Raw genomic sequence first — 17,713 nt, 5'->3', positions numbered from 1 at the left:
CTGACTCAACCATGTGGTGATGCTAGTGAAGTAAGGACCCTACGCCTATTCTTCCCCTGTGTCCTTGCTTATACTCCCATCCCCAACACCCTCCCAGGACATGGTTGTCTAAAGCTGGGAGTAGAAGCAGAACAAAAAAGGAGAATAAAGCTAATCATATCTTAAGATCTAGAAACCGAACTCTTTGCTTTATTTACCCCTGGAGCAGCCAACTTTCCAAGACATGCAACTTACACCACCCCCCAAATGATATCCTAATATGACTCGTATTACGAACAAACTAAATCCACAAGTAGAATGAATCTTCCTAATCTTTAAGACAAGAAATTACAAAAAAGAAAAAAAAAGGAATATTTTTTCACTAATTAAGTCCCAAGTTACAATTTAATTATTCACTGTGATTTCAAAGGGAATAGGCTAGTCCTTTTATTTTTTTATTTTTAAGATTTTATTTATTCATTTTAGAGAGAGAGCATGCACAGGAGAGTGTGAGAGTGTGAGTGGGGCGGGCAGAGGGAGAGACAGAAGCAGACTCCCTGCTGAGCATGGAGCCTGGTGTGGGGCCCCACCCCCTGAGATCCTGACCTAAGCCAAAACCAAGAGTTGGACGCTTAACCCACTGAGCCACCCAGGTGCCCTGGGAATAAACTAGTCTTCCTCATCTTGAGAGATTTCTTTGTTTTCAAGTCCCATGTGAATATGGAGTTAATTATTTATACCCTTTTAATCTACAGCTTTCCCTTAGTTTCAGGATGGATGCAAAATGTTTTCACAATATCATATTTAGTTGTTGATTCATTTCCATGTACTGAAAAGTCCTTTTACAAATACTGGTCGGAGGTAAGCTTAAATACATTCCTTATCCAAATATGTGAGTGAGCATCTAACAATAACCACTGCATTTTGGTTCCTAGCTTGATTGAAATCTTAAACAAAAAAGGTGATAAGAGGTTTAGAATAAGGAATATATGTATATTATATATATATTATATATCAAATATAATGGGTAAATATATATATGTTGTGATATTATAATTTATGAGAAATATATATTTGGCTATTCAAATACATATGAAAAACACATATTTGGTGTTGGTCCCTCACAGCTCCTAAAACACTTGATATTTTCTGTGATAAGAGCTATAAAGATGTTTTTTGTTATGTTGATAAGGTAACTTTTAGAAATCCCTTAGGCAAGCTAAGTGCGGAGGACTGGTTGCCAAGGGAACCAACCCTGTGATTAGAGGGCTGGAACTTTCAGTCCCCGTTCTTTCCCCTACTTCTAGGGAGTGGAGAGTAGCTAGAGATTCAGTTCAGTTGCCAATGACCAATAACTGAATGACTCATGCTTATTTAATAAAGCCTCAATAAAAAAACCAAAAATGGGGTTCAGAGAGCTTTTGGGGTACTGAATACATGGAGATTAGGAAGGGTGGTTTGCCTGGAGAGAGATGGCCCTCTGTGCCTCTTCACATAAAATGCATAAGATGCCTTATGCATCTTTTCTAGGTGGCTCTCCTGAATTACTTCCTTTTATAATAAAGCAGTAATTTAGCAAATGAAATGTTTCCTAAATTTTGTGAGCCATTCTAGCAAATTAATGGAGCCCAAGGAACAGCTTGTAGGAACCTCTGACTGACTGATTTTTTTTTTTTGAACCTCAAATTTATAACCAGTCAGTCAGAAACATGGGTAACAGTCAGGCTTGCAACTGGAGTCTAAAGGGTGGTGGGAGGGGGGCGCACAGGCTTATGGTACTGAACCCTTAATCTATGGGATCTGATGCTATCTCTGGGTAGACAGTATTAGAATTGAATTGAATTCTCAGTATCCCACTGGTATCTGAGAACTGCCTGGTATTATGTGTAAAATTTCCTGCCCTCCTTACACCCCCCAGCATACACACTGGAACTGGGTCAAGGACCCCAAAAGAAAAATCTTACATTTATCATATCCATGTGCAAAAAATGATTCTAGTCCCTCCCCTCCCAGTGACCCTCCTGACTCCTCCCACCATCAACTTTGTTCTTCTTGCCATCTTTACTATGTCAGTAATTGTCTCCTTCTGCCTTGCCCAGTGCTGAGTCTCGGAGCCTAGTAGTGGCATGTAGTAGAAACTCAACCAACATGGTCTAAAAGAACGAGTGAATGGATGAATGAAACAACTATTACATAATTTATTGCTAGTATATACTCATGGCTCAAGATAAATGAGCTATTCTACAATATATAGTTGACCCTTGAACAATGTGAGGGTTAAGGGCACCAACACCCCAAATACTGAAAATCTACATGTAACTTCTAATGCCCCAAATCCTAACTACTAATAACCACATTTATCAACAACAACAACAATCCTTGTAGAAGTGGACTCATGCATGTCACACCCATGTTGTTCAACGGTCTAGTGTACACAAAACAGGCAAGATGCCATGCCCTACATATTACTCATACATATGTGTGGAAACATATAAATGAATATACTTACTATCTAAAATGACTCCAACCAATGGGTCAGAATTTTTATTTAAAATCTCCCAAAGAGCAAATGGCTCCTCTGGAGTGTCAGGAAGAATCCGGAACAGAAAACTCACTGTGTAGTCAGAGGGCAATCCTTCTGGATGCAAATATCTGAAAAATGTAAAGAAAGTAACACTTCATTGCATCCCTTTCAAAAAAGTTTTTGATCTGATTATAAAAGCAAATACACTTTAATTATAAGATTTGAAAAATAGAAAAAAAATAACAGAAGACTATTAAATTTATCCAGAGATGACCACTGTTTTGATGCACTACATTTCCCTCCAGTTTTTAAAGAATGTCTGTAAGTATTTCTCCCATTTATATAATGTTTCCCCTTTTCTTTTCTTAGCACCATTTCCTTAAGTATTTTTAAAAGTATGATATTTAATGTTTGCTCAATCTTTTCTTGTTTGGCTATTGCATAATTTGTCTAACCATTCACTTCTTCTCAAACATTCAAGTTATTTCAAAAGTTTTGGTATTACAAATAGTGTTTATCTGAAGTCTTTCTATAAAACTTGACATTGTCACTTTCTACTATAGGTTGTAGTTAGTTGCATTTCTGTCTGTGCTTTGTGCTGGGATGGGCCATCTAGATCTATCTTTAAGAGTTGAGAATATATTACTCCTGCTGCTGGGAGTGATGTCTGTAGACAGCTCTCAAATACCAACTCCCATCGGACACTGCTCTGCAGAAGGAAGGGCTCTCCCTAGGTCATGTCAACTTATTTTATGGCACCTGTTTTCAAGGACTGGTCTTTAAGGGTATATGAAGACCAGAGCCTCTCATTCCAATGGAGGCAGCTTCATTTTCAGAGCTCCTGTATGTGGACCACCTAGACTTTCAGTGAGATTGTTTCATGGCTTGACTTTTCTCCTTCGTCTCATCTCGCCTCCTTCTGTTCCAGGAGAGCACACCCACAGCAGCTTCCTCCAACACTCATCTCCACCTCTGAATCTGCCTTGGAGGAACTGAGCCTGTTATACCATCTTATCTCTGTTTAACAATTAAGCGGATCACTTACAAACTTCTAAATTTTCCCCCAAAGCAACAAATATAGCCCTTTTCATACATAGGAGCTCCATAATTGTTAGTAAGTGGATAAATTTGGGACCATGGGAATTCAGCATGAATTTGAAAATGAAATTTTGATTTGCATAGATTAAAAATATTTCATTCATTTTGTTTATTTATGCATTAGTTCATCTACTCATTCAACAAATATTTATTATGTGCCTACTACGTGCCAGACATTGTAATAAATACATCTGCGAATAAAACCAACAATGCTCCTATTCTTGTAGAAGCACTTAAATTCTAGCAGGATGAATTATACAGTGTATCAGAGGGTAAACATGCCATTAAAAAAAGAAAGCAAGAAAAATAGAGCAGTTCGATGGGGACTGGGAATGTTAGAATGTACTATTTTGCAGTATTAATTGAAGTCATCATCACTGGTTTCAATTAGAAGCTCATTGAGAGGGTTCCACCTGAGCAAAGGTTTATTGGGAAGGTTACATTTAAAGGAAACCTCAGAAAAGACAAAGACATCCAGCTAGTACAAAGACACCAAAGACATACTCCTAGTATGTCTGGAGAATGGACTGAAGGAGATAAGAGGTGAAGTCAAAGAGATGATAGGTGCCAATAATGTAGAGCCTATGGTCCATTCAAGAGTTTTGACTTTTAATGCAAGGGGAATGGGGAATCATTGTCGGATTTTGGAGTGACATCATTAACATGTTCAACGAATCACTCTGACTTCTATTTGGAGAATAGACTCTGGAAAGGCAAAGGTCTGAGCAGGAAGACCCATTAGAAGCCTGGGGCAATGAGCTTGGGAAGAGATGACAGTGCCCCATGGTGGGTGAAAGCCGGGGGGACGGTGAGAAGGCTTAGACAACAGTATTCCTTGGGAAAGTAGATGTGGGACATGACAGCAATAGTCAAATTTTTTTGCCTGAGAAACTAGTTGGATGTAGTTGTCAGTAAGATGGAAAAGGTTGTACATGAAGCTGGTTGGGAAGCAAAGGTCAGCATACTCTTGAACATGCACAGTTTGGAAAGCCTCTTTAGATATCCAAGCAAGATGTCTAACACACAATGAGATATGCTAGTCTAGCTATGGGGAAATGGGTCTGGATTTGAAATACAAATTTAGGAATCATTGGCATGTTTGTAGAAGCGCTTAAATTCTAGCATAGACAATGCTGAACACTACTCAAAAGATCACCAGGGAGTAGGTATAGACAAGGAAACAAGAATGTTAAGGATCCAGGCCTAATCCCTCCAGCATGAAGAAGTGGAGGCAAGAAGAGGAGGCAGCATTTTATTTTCAATGCTGCATTAAGCCAGTAATGTAGGCAGAAGCTTAAAAAGAGTGTGTGCCCCAGAAGCCCAGGAAGGAGAGTGAATCCAGGAGGAGGAAGTGAGCAACTGTGTCAAATGCTGGGGATTGGGTGGATTAAGATGAGGGCTGGGAGCCAGTGAATGGGTTTTGCAAGGTGGATGGTGTTGTGCACTGGACCAGCCATTCATTTCGGGGGGGCGGGGGTAAGAGAGGATTTTCCCTTTGGCAATTCTCATTTTTGGCTAGGACTCCATAGAAGGTTTTTCAAATATCCATTTTAATATTCATCCCTAGACTGTGGAAAAAGAAAACCTGCTAAAAGTTCACAGCAGGTGTTGGCTTTATCTAAAAGCACATATATTCTACAGGTCAAAGGCATTTTCAACAATTTTCTAGAAAATGAAGCTTCACCTATAACAGCAAATATTTTACATTATTAATAGAGGTCTACTTATTTCAAATGTTTTCCTCCCAAATGAAGCACAATACAATAATTTGGATAGTACTGTAATAGGCTAGAATTTAATAACTAATATTTTCAAAGAAGCTAGCAAAGCAACTTGCATAAACATTTTTGGATAGGTGAATTTAATACTCGAATATGATCTCTCCCATTGGTCCGTGCACAGGTGCACACTAAGTCAACATCTGGACACTGAAAATGTTTCACGTTGGAATGCAAAATAGCAGAGAACATCTTGAGAGATGATCCCTTGAACCAGGGATTTGCTGTAAATGGGTCCAGGAATCCTATGTGCGCTACGAGCTCTATAGCAATTAGATAATGTGGTTTGTACACACATCTGATACTACTCTTCTGCTACAATGGAGTTGCTGTTGTGACTTCTCAAAAACGAAAAATAAGCCGAATTAAAGGCACTAGCATGACAAGATTCAGGGTGTGGGCTCTGGGGCCTGATTGCCAGATGTCAATCCCAGCATTTTCACTAAACAAACCATGTGATCTCACTCAAGTCATTTAACTTCGTGCTTCGGTTTCATTATTTCTAGAACTGAGAGAATAAGTAAATTTAAGGCACAGAGCTGTTTGGAGCTTTGAGTGAATTAAGGTGCATAAGGGCTTAGAACAATGCCTGGTATATGGTAGTGCTGGTAAAGATCAATTATCTTTATATATTTTCTTAGACTAAAGTTCAGCCGGCATCATGGGTGACTCTGATGTTTTTAAACAAAGACATCTAATCGTTCGCTCTTATCATCATGGAAAATCCTCCCGGGAACTATAACAGTGTGTTTCAAGTTGATATCATTTTCGCTTTGAGATACAATAACCAAGGATTGGCTTTACTGTCCTACAAGGGAAACATACTTGGTTGGCTGGGAAACCAGAGCATCTTTATGAATTCGGTAACACGGATACACATTGAAGGTACCAGGCTCCATGGAAACCCCTTCCACAGATGAAAAATCCTTTTCAACCAAACCAAACATTTCCATCATCTTAAATCCTAAAGTGAGAGAGAGAGAGAGAGAAACAGACATTTTAGGATTTTAAATTTCAATATTAGTTTTTTAAAGGTAAAAAAAAAAAAAATCTGGCCCTGTTTTGTAGTTCCCAAACGTATTTGGTTAAAAAAAGTGATAATTGCATACCTGCTATATCAACGCCATCTTTGTATACCAGCGGGCAGGCTAGGAAACAAAACACACAATATAAAACCCTAATTTAGATATTTCCCAAACATATTCTTTCCCCATCCAAAGAACAGGAAGCTAACATAATCTTTGAGGAAGTCAGCTGTGAAGGGAATCCAAACCATATGTGGCTATGGTTTTCTGTTTGGACAGATTCCTAAAGATTGAAATGCTCTCCCTCGGCCTGCTTCCACTGAAAGGGCACAGCTCCCTTCTCCTCTCTTGGGTCTATTAAAATCTACAGCGGTCTCTTAAGAGCATGCATTGGGAGAAGTCGAATTCTAAAAGATTTTATTTATTTATTTGATAGAGATCACAAGTAGGCAGAGAGGCAGGCAGAAAGAGAAGGGGAAGCAGGTTCCCTGCTGAAAAGAGAGCCTGATGTGGAACTCGATCCCAGGACCCTGAGATCATGACCTGAGCCAAAGGTAGAGGCTTAACCCACTGAGCCACCCAGGCGCCCCGAGAAGTCACATTCTAATGGATGACCCCAATGAGCAGTGTTGCTACATTTTGAAAACCATTGGCTACAGCTGTTTAGGCAGAGTTGCTTTTAGACCTAGACTCTCCTCTCTTGAGGGAAAGTTTGATCCACCGAAAACCCTAAACGGGGGAGAGTGGAGGCTTATTTCCAAATGTTCAAAACCACAAAACTTAATGTCTGTGTAATAAACAGCCTGTGAGTCCATATTCTTTTCTCAGATCAAGATGGGACTCATTATTTAACTGGTATGAACTATTTCAGCCATTGAGCAACTCGAGTTAAGTAAATTCCAAAGAACTAACTTGCTGATGCGGTTTCGCAGACAAAAGTAATCAACTCGTCTTCAATTTTCTTAAAGGCGTCAAAGTCATCCACAAAGAAGACGTGCCGTGAGCTGGGCTTGCTGCCGATGCTCACCAGCTCTGAGTAATCTGCATCGGCCACTCCAACGGCGAAGATGCTGTAGCCTGCGGCAGGAGGGAAAGACAGGGCTGATTATTTTAAACTGTGCAAAATACAAAATCATGCAATGTAAGCCGCCTCCCGGTGTTTAAAATGTGTTTATGAAGGAGACCTGGTGGGGGGTGGAGAATTCATTTTTCACAGTCCATCAGAACTCTGCACGGGCACATGCCCCATGTAATAACTATTCCATCCTCCCCTAAGCAATTTTCCATTTTAAACAAAACCCAAGGTGGCCAATGTCCCCAATGACTGCTTAAGATGAAATAGTTGTTATCGGAGGAACATCTTTATGCTATATATCTATATATACTAATAATCATTTAAGGTTTAGGGGATAAAGTGTAATTGAGACAGAGAAACTTTATCTCAGGTCTCAGGGTTTTTTTTTTTTTTTTTTTGACATGTAAAACCTGAAATATTAATAGACTAGCAGGCTGAGGTGGGTCATGGTGCCACGCTTGGCAAATAAATGTTCAATTACTGTTTACCAGGCATGTCTTAAAAAATATAGTCTTTGTGATAATTCTATGAGAATCTCCATGCTACGGATGAGGAGGCTGAGGAGTTTCTGTGATTGGTTCCCTCCCTGGACCTCCAGGATTGTCCTTTTCACAGTATTGGTCTTAATTATTATAATTTCCTATATAGGGCCTTCTGTATGTAACAAAAATATTGGAGAAAATACAGCCTGGTGGTGGGTAATATGGAGGGCACATATTGCATGGAGCACTAGGTGTGGTGCATAAATAATGAATTCTGTTACACTGAAAATAAATTTAAAAACTAAAATTTTTTTTTAATTTTTTATTTTTTATAAATATATAATATATTTTTTATCCCCAGGGGTACAGGTCTGTGAATCACCAAGTTTACACACTTCACAGCACTCACCATAGCACATACCCTCCCCAATGTCCATAACCCCACCCCCCTTCTCCCAACCCCCCTCCCCCAGCAACCCTCAGTTTGGTAAAAAACTAAAAAATTTAATAAAAAAAAGAAAACATAGCCAAATATTAGATTTGTAACTCAGAAATTTTTTTAAAAATCACATTTTCTAGTTAATATTATGAAAGATTTTGATTAACTATTAAGAAAGACTTAGAAACATTTAAGTCATTCTGATGTGGCCGATACATTTGTATTCTGAAAGCAATGGTAACGTTACTATCCGTGGCTCACCATTTGATGGCATCGGTGTGAAACTTACCATTTGATTGCATCTCGCCAGAGATTTTGTTCACATCATCTTGTGACCTTCCATCAGTTATAACCACGATGACCTTGGGGATGCCTCTTCTGGTTCCTGATTCTGCAGTGAACAAACTATCTCGGACATGCTTGATGGCTTTTCCTGAAACAGAGGAAGGCAACTGTTCAATTTCATTCCTCCTTTGATTTCACTGGGGAAAGGCAGGCAGAAGTTCTGGGATCAGTGAAACATCTTTTCAAAAAATCTATATTCTTATGCCTCCAAAAAGTCATTTCAGTAATTACTAATGAGGACTTACTTTGAGTCTTTGCTTTTGTTGTATTTGTTGTTCTCACCTGTTTTTGTATTTCCTCCTTTGTATGAAATACGTTTAATTGCATCAAGAAGGGTCTCTTTGGTATTGTAGGCATTGAGTTTAAATTCTGTTCTGGGGTCGTCAGTGAACTGAACCATCGCAACCTGGGGAGAGACAATGTGTTAGTGTTCACATATGTACAGACTTCCTCCAGCGAGCCCACACAATGGCATGATTAAACCTACAATTTTAATTTCTTTTTTAATCCAAACCACACTTTCCTTGGTTTAAAATTTCACAGAGGTTGCAGAGCAAATCTGACCACACATTAAATAGATCTTTTGTTCTCTAAGTATTTTTCAGGAAGCAGGTTATTTTTAAATAATTTCTCTCAGTCTCATAACAATCTCTTTCCAAAGTATGTAGGCCTTTTGCTACCTTGTTTGACAGGTGGGGGGCAAAAAAAAAAGCAGTCCTGTAATTTGACAAAGAGAATGGGAGGGGGATTCTTTCCAAGGACGTCCTCATGAAACAAACCTGTGAACTAATTACTACTGTTTCACTGTTTTACACAGGAGAAGACAGAGGCACTCAAAGTCACGTGCCTTGCACAAAATCCCAAGAGTGACCTTTGGCGGAACCCACAGTTGAAGCCAAGTAAATGCTACTTCAAAATCCGTGTTCTTTTTTTTTTTTTTTAAGATTTTATCTATCTATTTATTTATTTATTTAGAGAGTAAGTGGAGGGGCAGAGGGAGGGTGAGTGTCTTAAGGAGACTCCCCGCTGAGCACAGAGCCGGTGCAGGGCTCCACCTCAAGACCCTGAGATCATGACTTCAGCCAAAATCAAGAGTCGGACACCCAACTGACTGAGCCACCCAGGCACCTCCAAAATCTACGTTTCAACTACTACACTACAAGCCTTCTTGGCTTCATTTCCTATAGTTTGCTTTTCTTCCAGTGGAATTTGGGGGCCATCTTTGACTTACTGGATTTTTTTGTTTGTTTGGTTGGTTTTCATGGGCGGGAATAAATACAGCATCTTCAAAGTACTTTCTTTGACTGTGTGAGCCTTCAGCTGCTACCAGCTTTCAAGGGCCACTGCTGCCGATATCACCATCTCTAAGGGAACCACATCTGACCCCTCTATACAAAAAAATTCCTCCTTCCCCGAAATGCCTCAGCACCTACTCTATTTTTTTCTTATGGTTTCCTTCATAACCAAATTTTCTCAGCCATTCTTCCATGATACATTCTGAATCTGTTCCTACCCATGCATCTTTTTGCTACCACCCATGTCCAGGCCTCCAGCTCATCTTGCATTGGACTATGGTCTCTCTGTGTCCACTCTTACCCGGGTTACTCTTCATGCTCCACAAAGCAGTCAGAATGACCTTTTTAAGAAAGCAAATCAGATCTTCTCTCCTTAAAACTTTCCAGTGGCAGGGGCGCCTGGGTGGCTCAGTTGGTCGAGCGTCCGACTCTTGGTTTTGACTCAGGTCGTGATCTCAGGGTTGTGGGATGGAGCCCCGCATGCACTCTGTGCTCTGCCAGGAGTCTTCCCCGCCCCCCACTCCTGGCATGCATCCTCTCTCTCTCAAGTAAATACATAAATCTTAAAAAAACACCAAAACTTTCCAGTGGCTTCCCACTGCATTTACGTTAACATCAGCTCCTTCAGTGGTTCATGAAGGTCAAGATGAGCTGGTTTTCTCTTTTCCTTCCAGCTGTTTCCTACTCTCCTCCCTTGCCATGCTCATCCACTGTGTTCTAGCCACAAGTTTTAGCATCTAAAGCCTCAAAACTCATTTTCATCTTGGGTCCTTTGCACTTACCATCTTCCTTTTCTGGAAATTCTACTCTAAGCATTCTCTACATCATTCACATCTCAGTTCAAAGGCCACCTTCTCAAAGAGGTCTTTGTGGACCACACAACTTAAAATACCCCCCCCCAATTTAAAATAACCTTCAGTGAATTTAAAATCACATAACTGTTTTCATAGCTTGCATCCCTACCTTGTGAATTTATTTGTTGTCTATTTTTCCATCTGTTTCTCATCCTCATCCTCTCCCTGACTTTCAGATTCTGAGCACTCTGAAACTGCGGACATTGTCATAAGCATTATGACAGTATTCTACCTGACCAGGTAGAGTACTTACTGAGAATAAATCCTTAATAAATTTTATTTGACTGAGGATAAATTAGGTTTATATTTTATGTGTTTCTTGATCTATAGGAATTTATGGCTATAACCTTTCTCTTTTAAGATTTTATTGTCCTTGAGGACAGAGAAAATATTGGATTTATTCTTAAACATCTACTGGGGTGCCTTGGTGGCTCAGTGGGTTAAAGCCTCTGCCTTCAGCCCAGGTCATGATTTCAGGGTCCTGGGATCAAGCCCCACATTGGGCTCTCTGCTCAGCGGGGAGCTTGCTTCCCCCTTCTCTCTCTGCCTGCTGCTCTGCCTGCTTGTGATCTCTCTCCCTCTGTCAAATTAAAAAAAAGAAAAAGAAAAAAGAAACATCTACTGATGTGGCCATTCTAACCTTTCTTAGTTTGCTGAACGCAATAGCTTTTTTTTGGTTTGTTTGTTTTTTTATTTGTCAGAGAGAGAGAGGGAGAGAGAGCAAGCACAGGCAGACAGAATGGCAGGCAGAGGGAGAAGCAGGCTCCCTGCCGAGCAAGGAGCCCAATATGGGACTCGATCCCAGGACCCTGGGATCATGACCTGAGGCAAAGGCAGCTGCTTAACCAATTGAGCCACCCAGGCGTCCCTGAACTCAATAGCTTTTTAAGGAACAGCATCTTCTCAAACTCTATCAGGCATCAGTAGGCTGCTTCCAAACCCAGACTGGTCTATCCTCCCATTTAGGGTCAGAACTGATCACTGATATATTACCCGTATCAACTGACAAGCAGCCATAACAATAGCTTCGGATAACTTTTTAATGCACAGAATGAATTAGAGATTGTTCAGTTGGCCTTACTTGAGTTCCATCTGCACCGATCTTGTTCAGGGCTCCAACAGTGCTGTACAGAAAGTTAATGATCTTATTGAAATTCTCATCTCCAATACTCCAGGATCCATCCACCATAAATACCAGATCTGCCTTGGCAGCTCTGCATACTGAAGAACAGGAATGACATTTGAATTAGAGATAAGAGGAAAACATAGTAGTTATTACAACCAACAAAGCATATGATGGTTTCCTTCTGGTAACTACAGTTCTTTCCCAAAGGAAAGGTATATATCACATTCTAAGTTCTTGCTCATTATACTTCCTGACAATCATTTCTTTCCTGTAGCCAAGGGAGAGCTACACTTCATGACTGAGAAGTTTTTATCAAACATGTGGAATTATGGAGGGAAAAAATCCACCAATCTCAGCTCCTCAAAATAGAAAATTAAAGAATAGAAAAACGAGGAACCGAAGTGATATAGAATAGAAATAGAAATAGAAAATGAAAAATAAAAAAATGAGGAACCAAAGTGATTTAGAGACATAAGTAGCAAAAAAACACTCTCTCGTACCCACTTATTAGAAGAAAGTCCAAGCTACTACTCTAGGTAGTAGGTACTCTGCTTATTGAGACAGTGACTTCAGAGAAATTCAAATTCAGAAGGAAGGCACAGGACATAAAGGAAGCAGATTAATCTCCTGGCTTCATTCCAGCCTTGCTCTAAAATCTGTCTATGCTTTTCTGCCGCCCATTGGTACTTGTCAAAAAATGTATGCTAATGCTAGCTCAGGGAGACTATTATCAATAGTTATTACTGATACCAAAATAGCAAGCAAAAAAAACACCAACAAAAGGCCACTCCACCAAAAGCACTTTTCAGTAGTCCTTTGTTGGTACCCTGTGCTATTTCAGATTATCTATGCCTATCTTCTCCTTTGTAGTGTGGATCTTTGTGGTTGACTGTTTTATGATGAAATAAACAATTTACTCTTCAATAATCTGAATCTTTCAATCTTAGGCCAGTTGCACATAAATATTCTATGAGATAATGTGCCTTTTTCTTTTCTCTAGGAAAAAAAAATTTCACTTGGTTTTTGTTTTATTAAGTGCAACTTCATCCCCTTAAAGCTATTTATAATATAGACTAAACCATCTCCAGGTGAGGTAATACTCCAGGGACAATAAAGATCTGGTAAGGTTGTTCTTCTAAGTTCTGAGATTTAGAAAATTTTACAAATTTATGGTTTGAATTTAGAGCTGAAAGGGATCACAAGATCTGCTAACTCTAAGCTTATTAGAGAAAATGTGGTCCTCTGTTACTGAAGAAAAATGAAATCAAGTTTAGATTTCAACTTTGAAATGAGAGCCAAGTCTATGTGAAAATATACTCAAAAGAAAAATTTCTGTAATAAATCAAAGAAAAAAATACATCAAAAGGCATGAAGGGATTACCTCTGAGATAGAAATTGTGTTCCTAATTTTCTTCCTAATACCCTTTTCTACTTCTTAATGTTTGTTTAATAAACAAAAGCAACAGAAAACCTGAACCTAAAAATCAGAGCATTATCGTATTATCCTTTTACCTTCTTTTGCTGGTGGAATGGTTGGAGGAAAAGTAGGTGGCTGAGTAGGAGGTGACTCTGTAGAGGGAAAAGGAACATGGATTAGCCATCATGTCTGTGGTGAAGAGAGGGAGGTCATGGAGTAATAATTCTTCAGGAAAGTCAATGAGTTTGACCATTGTCTTCTTGGAGAATTTAGGGAAGTTAGTGACTACTATACATTAGCCACGGCCTGTGAAAACTGGCTCCATCTTTCCCCTAAAACTCAGACTGAAAGCTTGAAATGCCATTTTGCCACAATTCAGTTTACCCAGCAGGAGTCAATGTAATCAAACTGTCAACTACAAAGTGGTTCTGATAGTGATTTAAGGCATGACTTGCCAACCCATTTCAGATTAGTCTCTGGCTGCTTTCACACATACAATAAACTTCGTTTCTATTCTGCCTAAGGACTGACTGACCATCAATCCTTGTTCAATAGCACTTTCCCCCTTCTCACCCTAAATCCCCAGGATGTGGTCCCCAGGGGAATCTGATTTGCCCTCTCTTCTGCTCAGACTCTATTTGGAAAACTTCCAGTTTTAAGGACCAAACAGCAAGACATTGGGAGGCTACCGTGTGTCCAGATCAGTTCAACCTAGTTGATGAGGGTTGAGAAGTTCATGTAATACGCAAAGAGTGATTGGCTAAAGGAACAGGGGGTAGGTACATGAGAGCTGTGACTTTCACAGCAGTTCATGTGGCACAGAGCAAGGAAATTATGGCGTCACTAGGTAAGCATCTTAAATGTTACTATATTCTTTTCTTGTTCTTATTTGGCTCTAAAAAGGTAAGAAAAACTGAGAAAACTCTTTTTATTTCCCAGATTAACATGAGGGAAAACTCTCAACCAATTATAGACGTTCACTCTGAGACAGGTGAGCACCAATTGGCTGGAAAGATCTGAGTTCAGGCAGACTGATTGCTTGGTCAGGAATGTAATAAAAGGGATTCCTTCACTGGCAGAAAGGTTGAGAGATATGAATTTTAATTTTAAGGCCTCTTCCAATTCTAAGAGGCAATAAAATACAATTCTTTGAGTAAAATAATTTGACATTTTAAAAAATGAGCTAACTATATATTACCAATATGGAAAAATGTTTGAGATTAATTAGTATGTGAAATGAAGCAAGTCACAGAACACCATACTATGATCCTATTTGTGAAATGTCGAGAAATCTATCAGATATACATGTATCTGATATATATCAACATATCTCTATATCTCTATATAGATACAGATTAAATAGATAGATAGATTAGGGAGAATTCTGGAAGGAGACAAAGCTGTTACAAATGGGTACTTGTGGAAAGGAATACCAGGGAAAGAGGGAAGTCAACTAAATACTTTTTCCCTTCTGTTCCATTATTATGGATATCTATCACTTTTATTTTTTAAAGGCAATTTTTGAAGATAAAAAGTATAATAAAAAGTGAGAAATCTTAATACCAAAACTAGGACTGTAAAACTTTCTTGAAAGCACCATAAAATGCTTCTAAAGCCAGATGTATTTATCTTAAAATCTGTGGAAGTAGTGGGTCATCTTTATAATGGGTCCATCTTCTTTATTGTGGGAAACTGAAGCATATCCTAAGTTCTAAGTCCTAGGAACCAAATCAGTGAGAAGCAATGGCAGACAGATCAATGTGTTTGGGCAGAACTTCTGACCAAAGACTCTTTTGGGTAGGAAGAACCACAGTGAACTGGTGACATATGCTTATATCCTCTGTGTGGCATATAGATGGTTCCTGTCGTCAGTGTGCGAGGGGCTGTCCCACAGGAGAGGGAGCAGTCTTGATCTGCATTGATTCAGAAGGTTGAAGTAGAGCCAGTGGGTTGAAGCTACCAGAAGACAGATATTCCCAACATAAGGGAAGCACATCAAACGGAGCTAACCCAATTAACCCAGGATGGGTAGTTAAGACTTGTGGAGCTAAGGTTAAGGGATGCTGAAGTAGGCTAGGGATCATAAACTCATATATTTTTAAAGGTCAGGCAAGTAACAAAAATGAGCAAAGAACCTGCATAAACATTAAGGAGAAGCAAACTTGAGAGCACATATAATGTGTAAAAGAGACAGCAGTTGGTCTCAGCAGATTGGCACCACAATATGTGTGTCCTGGGTTGTCAACTCTTTCCGACTTTCAACAGATTCTTTAAAGCCTGGGTAGGGGGAATGTATGGCTCAGAGAAAATCTTTTTCACGGTGATATCGAACCCATGGCCATCAGTTTGTGACTTCTAGGGAGATAGCCATGGTGATATCGAATACTTGCTCAGTAAGATACAGGTAGAAAAGTTCCTCAGCAGGTTGTCCTGGATCTTTACCACCACCACACAGGATAAGAGAGCAAGTAGTTAATTTCTATTGCTGAGCAAAAAGCAGCTCAGAGATGTGGAACTGCTCGAGGCCACGATATTAGAAAGGGTCCCAATCAAATTGTTTGACTTGAAATCTTGTGCATTACCAGGCCCCTAGTAACTTCAAAATAATGTGATCCTCTATCTACATAACAGAATTCTAATCAGCCATAAAAAGAAACATACAACAGACACATCCCACAACATGATTAACCTCAAAAACACATGCTAAGTAAAAGAGGGCAGATCTATCTTTGGAATGTCCAGAGAAGGTAAATGGATAAGAAAAGAAAGTAAATAGCCTGGGACAGAGGAGTGTAAATGAGTATGAATGAACTCTTTGGGTTGTGATAATGGCTATACAACTCTTTAAATGTACTAAAAATCATTGAGTTGTACATTTAAAATAGGTAAATTTTACGATATATAGATTATCCCTCAAAACTACATGCAATATAAAATGTGAAATATTTTAGTGTTAGGAAATAAATCTTCATTTCAGAAAAAAATTGCATGATGCCATTTATTATGCTTTCACTGTCTGTTTTTGAAGGTCACACATTGCTGATGATTTCCTGCTGCCTGTGCCAGACCAACTGAAAGACCTTTACATAGACAGAACTTTCCAAATGTCAGATATATGACAGAGGGGCCACCAGGAAAACCCATCACCCACCACCTATTCAGATACAAATCCTCAGGGACTTCTAAGTTCCAGATACTGAGTCAAGCACACAAGTTTCCCCAGAATTCACTACAATCAAAACCATTTTCCTGTTAGTGGCCTTTACGTCAGGAATCTCTGATTAAAATCCATTCCAAGAAGTTCACACTCTCCTTGGTCTTTAGAACATGTAAAAAGTGCTTTGTTTTAATTTTATACTTTGCCTTTCCCTTCAGTACATCAGATCTGTAGCCAACTTGGAAAAAGTGCAAGAGCCTCTTAAGTAGGGAATAACTCGAGGGTCAGCCATTTGGAACATCTTGGCTCCATTCCCGCCTCATAGCTGTGGTAATATGCCATTGTTTGAATGTCAAGACCCGGTCCTTAAACTTCATTTCACACTCTGCATACCACAAACGTTCCTTATGGATATAGATCACAAAAAAGGTCATTGTTTCAAGCCCTTTGCTATCATATGGCCTTACAGTCCTTTGTGAAACATATGGAGGGTGGAAAAAACCCATCCAGATGACATCAGTGGGCCATATGCAGTGAATTATGGGACCGGAGAAGAGGAAGAAAACTTGTATTACAGATATCCCTGGGCAGCAAAAGCTAACATTTTTCTAAGTGGAATAAAGGTTTTGAACCAAAACAGGATGCCTAAAATACTATTTGTCTATGGAGACAGGGAGCAGGAGAGGACACACTTGACTTACGTGTTTTTTCCATTATGCTGACACTGGGTCCCTCGATCTCCTGAAGCTTTGTGTAAACACTGATTTTATATTCTGAATCAGGCTGAAGTCCATAGAAGCAATGCCTGGTTGTTCCTCCACCCACAGTGGCTTCTTGCTTTTTTGTGTCTATCATAAAACAAAACATACAGATGTGAAATTTTTAAAAACAGCTATCGTAGACGATTTGCTTTGAAAATGCTTAATAGGCATGGCCTTCAGGACGAATTATACTTTTTTAGGTCTGTACCTTTTTCTAAAGAGTTAATACATCCACTGATTTTTTTTTTAAATAACGGAAAATCACATTTTCATATGTTCAAAAATGAGAATAAAAGTCTCTTGAGATCAACCCTTTAATGGAAAAGTATTAGTGCATGTAATTGTGTGTGTATGTCAA

General features: G+C 39.3%; 1 protein-coding gene across 2 annotated transcripts in view; it reads right to left on the bottom strand.

Moving 5' to 3' along the window:
* COL14A1 (collagen type XIV alpha 1 chain) overlaps nucleotides 1–17,713 on the bottom strand; it is a 218,535-nt gene that overhangs the window by 84,224 nt on the left and 116,598 nt on the right. For both annotated transcript variants that reach the window (XM_004743496.3, XM_004743494.3), the window contains exons 24-32: nucleotides 17,296–17,442; nucleotides 13,533–13,589; nucleotides 11,976–12,115; nucleotides 9,028–9,151; nucleotides 8,690–8,833; nucleotides 7,317–7,481; nucleotides 6,489–6,527; nucleotides 6,205–6,343; nucleotides 2,489–2,631 (exon numbers count right to left, since the gene is read on the bottom strand). In XM_004743496.3, the coding sequence (XP_004743553.2) occupies nucleotides 2,489–2,631; nucleotides 6,205–6,343; nucleotides 6,489–6,527; nucleotides 7,317–7,481; nucleotides 8,690–8,833; nucleotides 9,028–9,151; nucleotides 11,976–12,115; nucleotides 13,533–13,589; nucleotides 17,296–17,442 (1,098 nt within the window). The remainder of the gene's footprint in view (nucleotides 1–2,488; nucleotides 2,632–6,204; nucleotides 6,344–6,488; nucleotides 6,528–7,316; nucleotides 7,482–8,689; nucleotides 8,834–9,027; nucleotides 9,152–11,975; nucleotides 12,116–13,532; nucleotides 13,590–17,295; nucleotides 17,443–17,713) is intronic.

This window comes from Mustela putorius, unplaced genomic scaffold, assembly GCF_011764305.1.
Source record: "Mustela putorius furo isolate JIRA1106 unplaced genomic scaffold, ASM1176430v1.1 tig00000228_pilon_pilon_pilon, whole genome shotgun sequence".
NCBI lineage: Eukaryota > Metazoa > Chordata > Mammalia > Carnivora > Mustelidae > Mustela > Mustela putorius.
The sequence above is the reverse complement of the archived record's forward strand: the minus strand, read 5'-3'. Positions and strand labels throughout refer to the sequence as shown.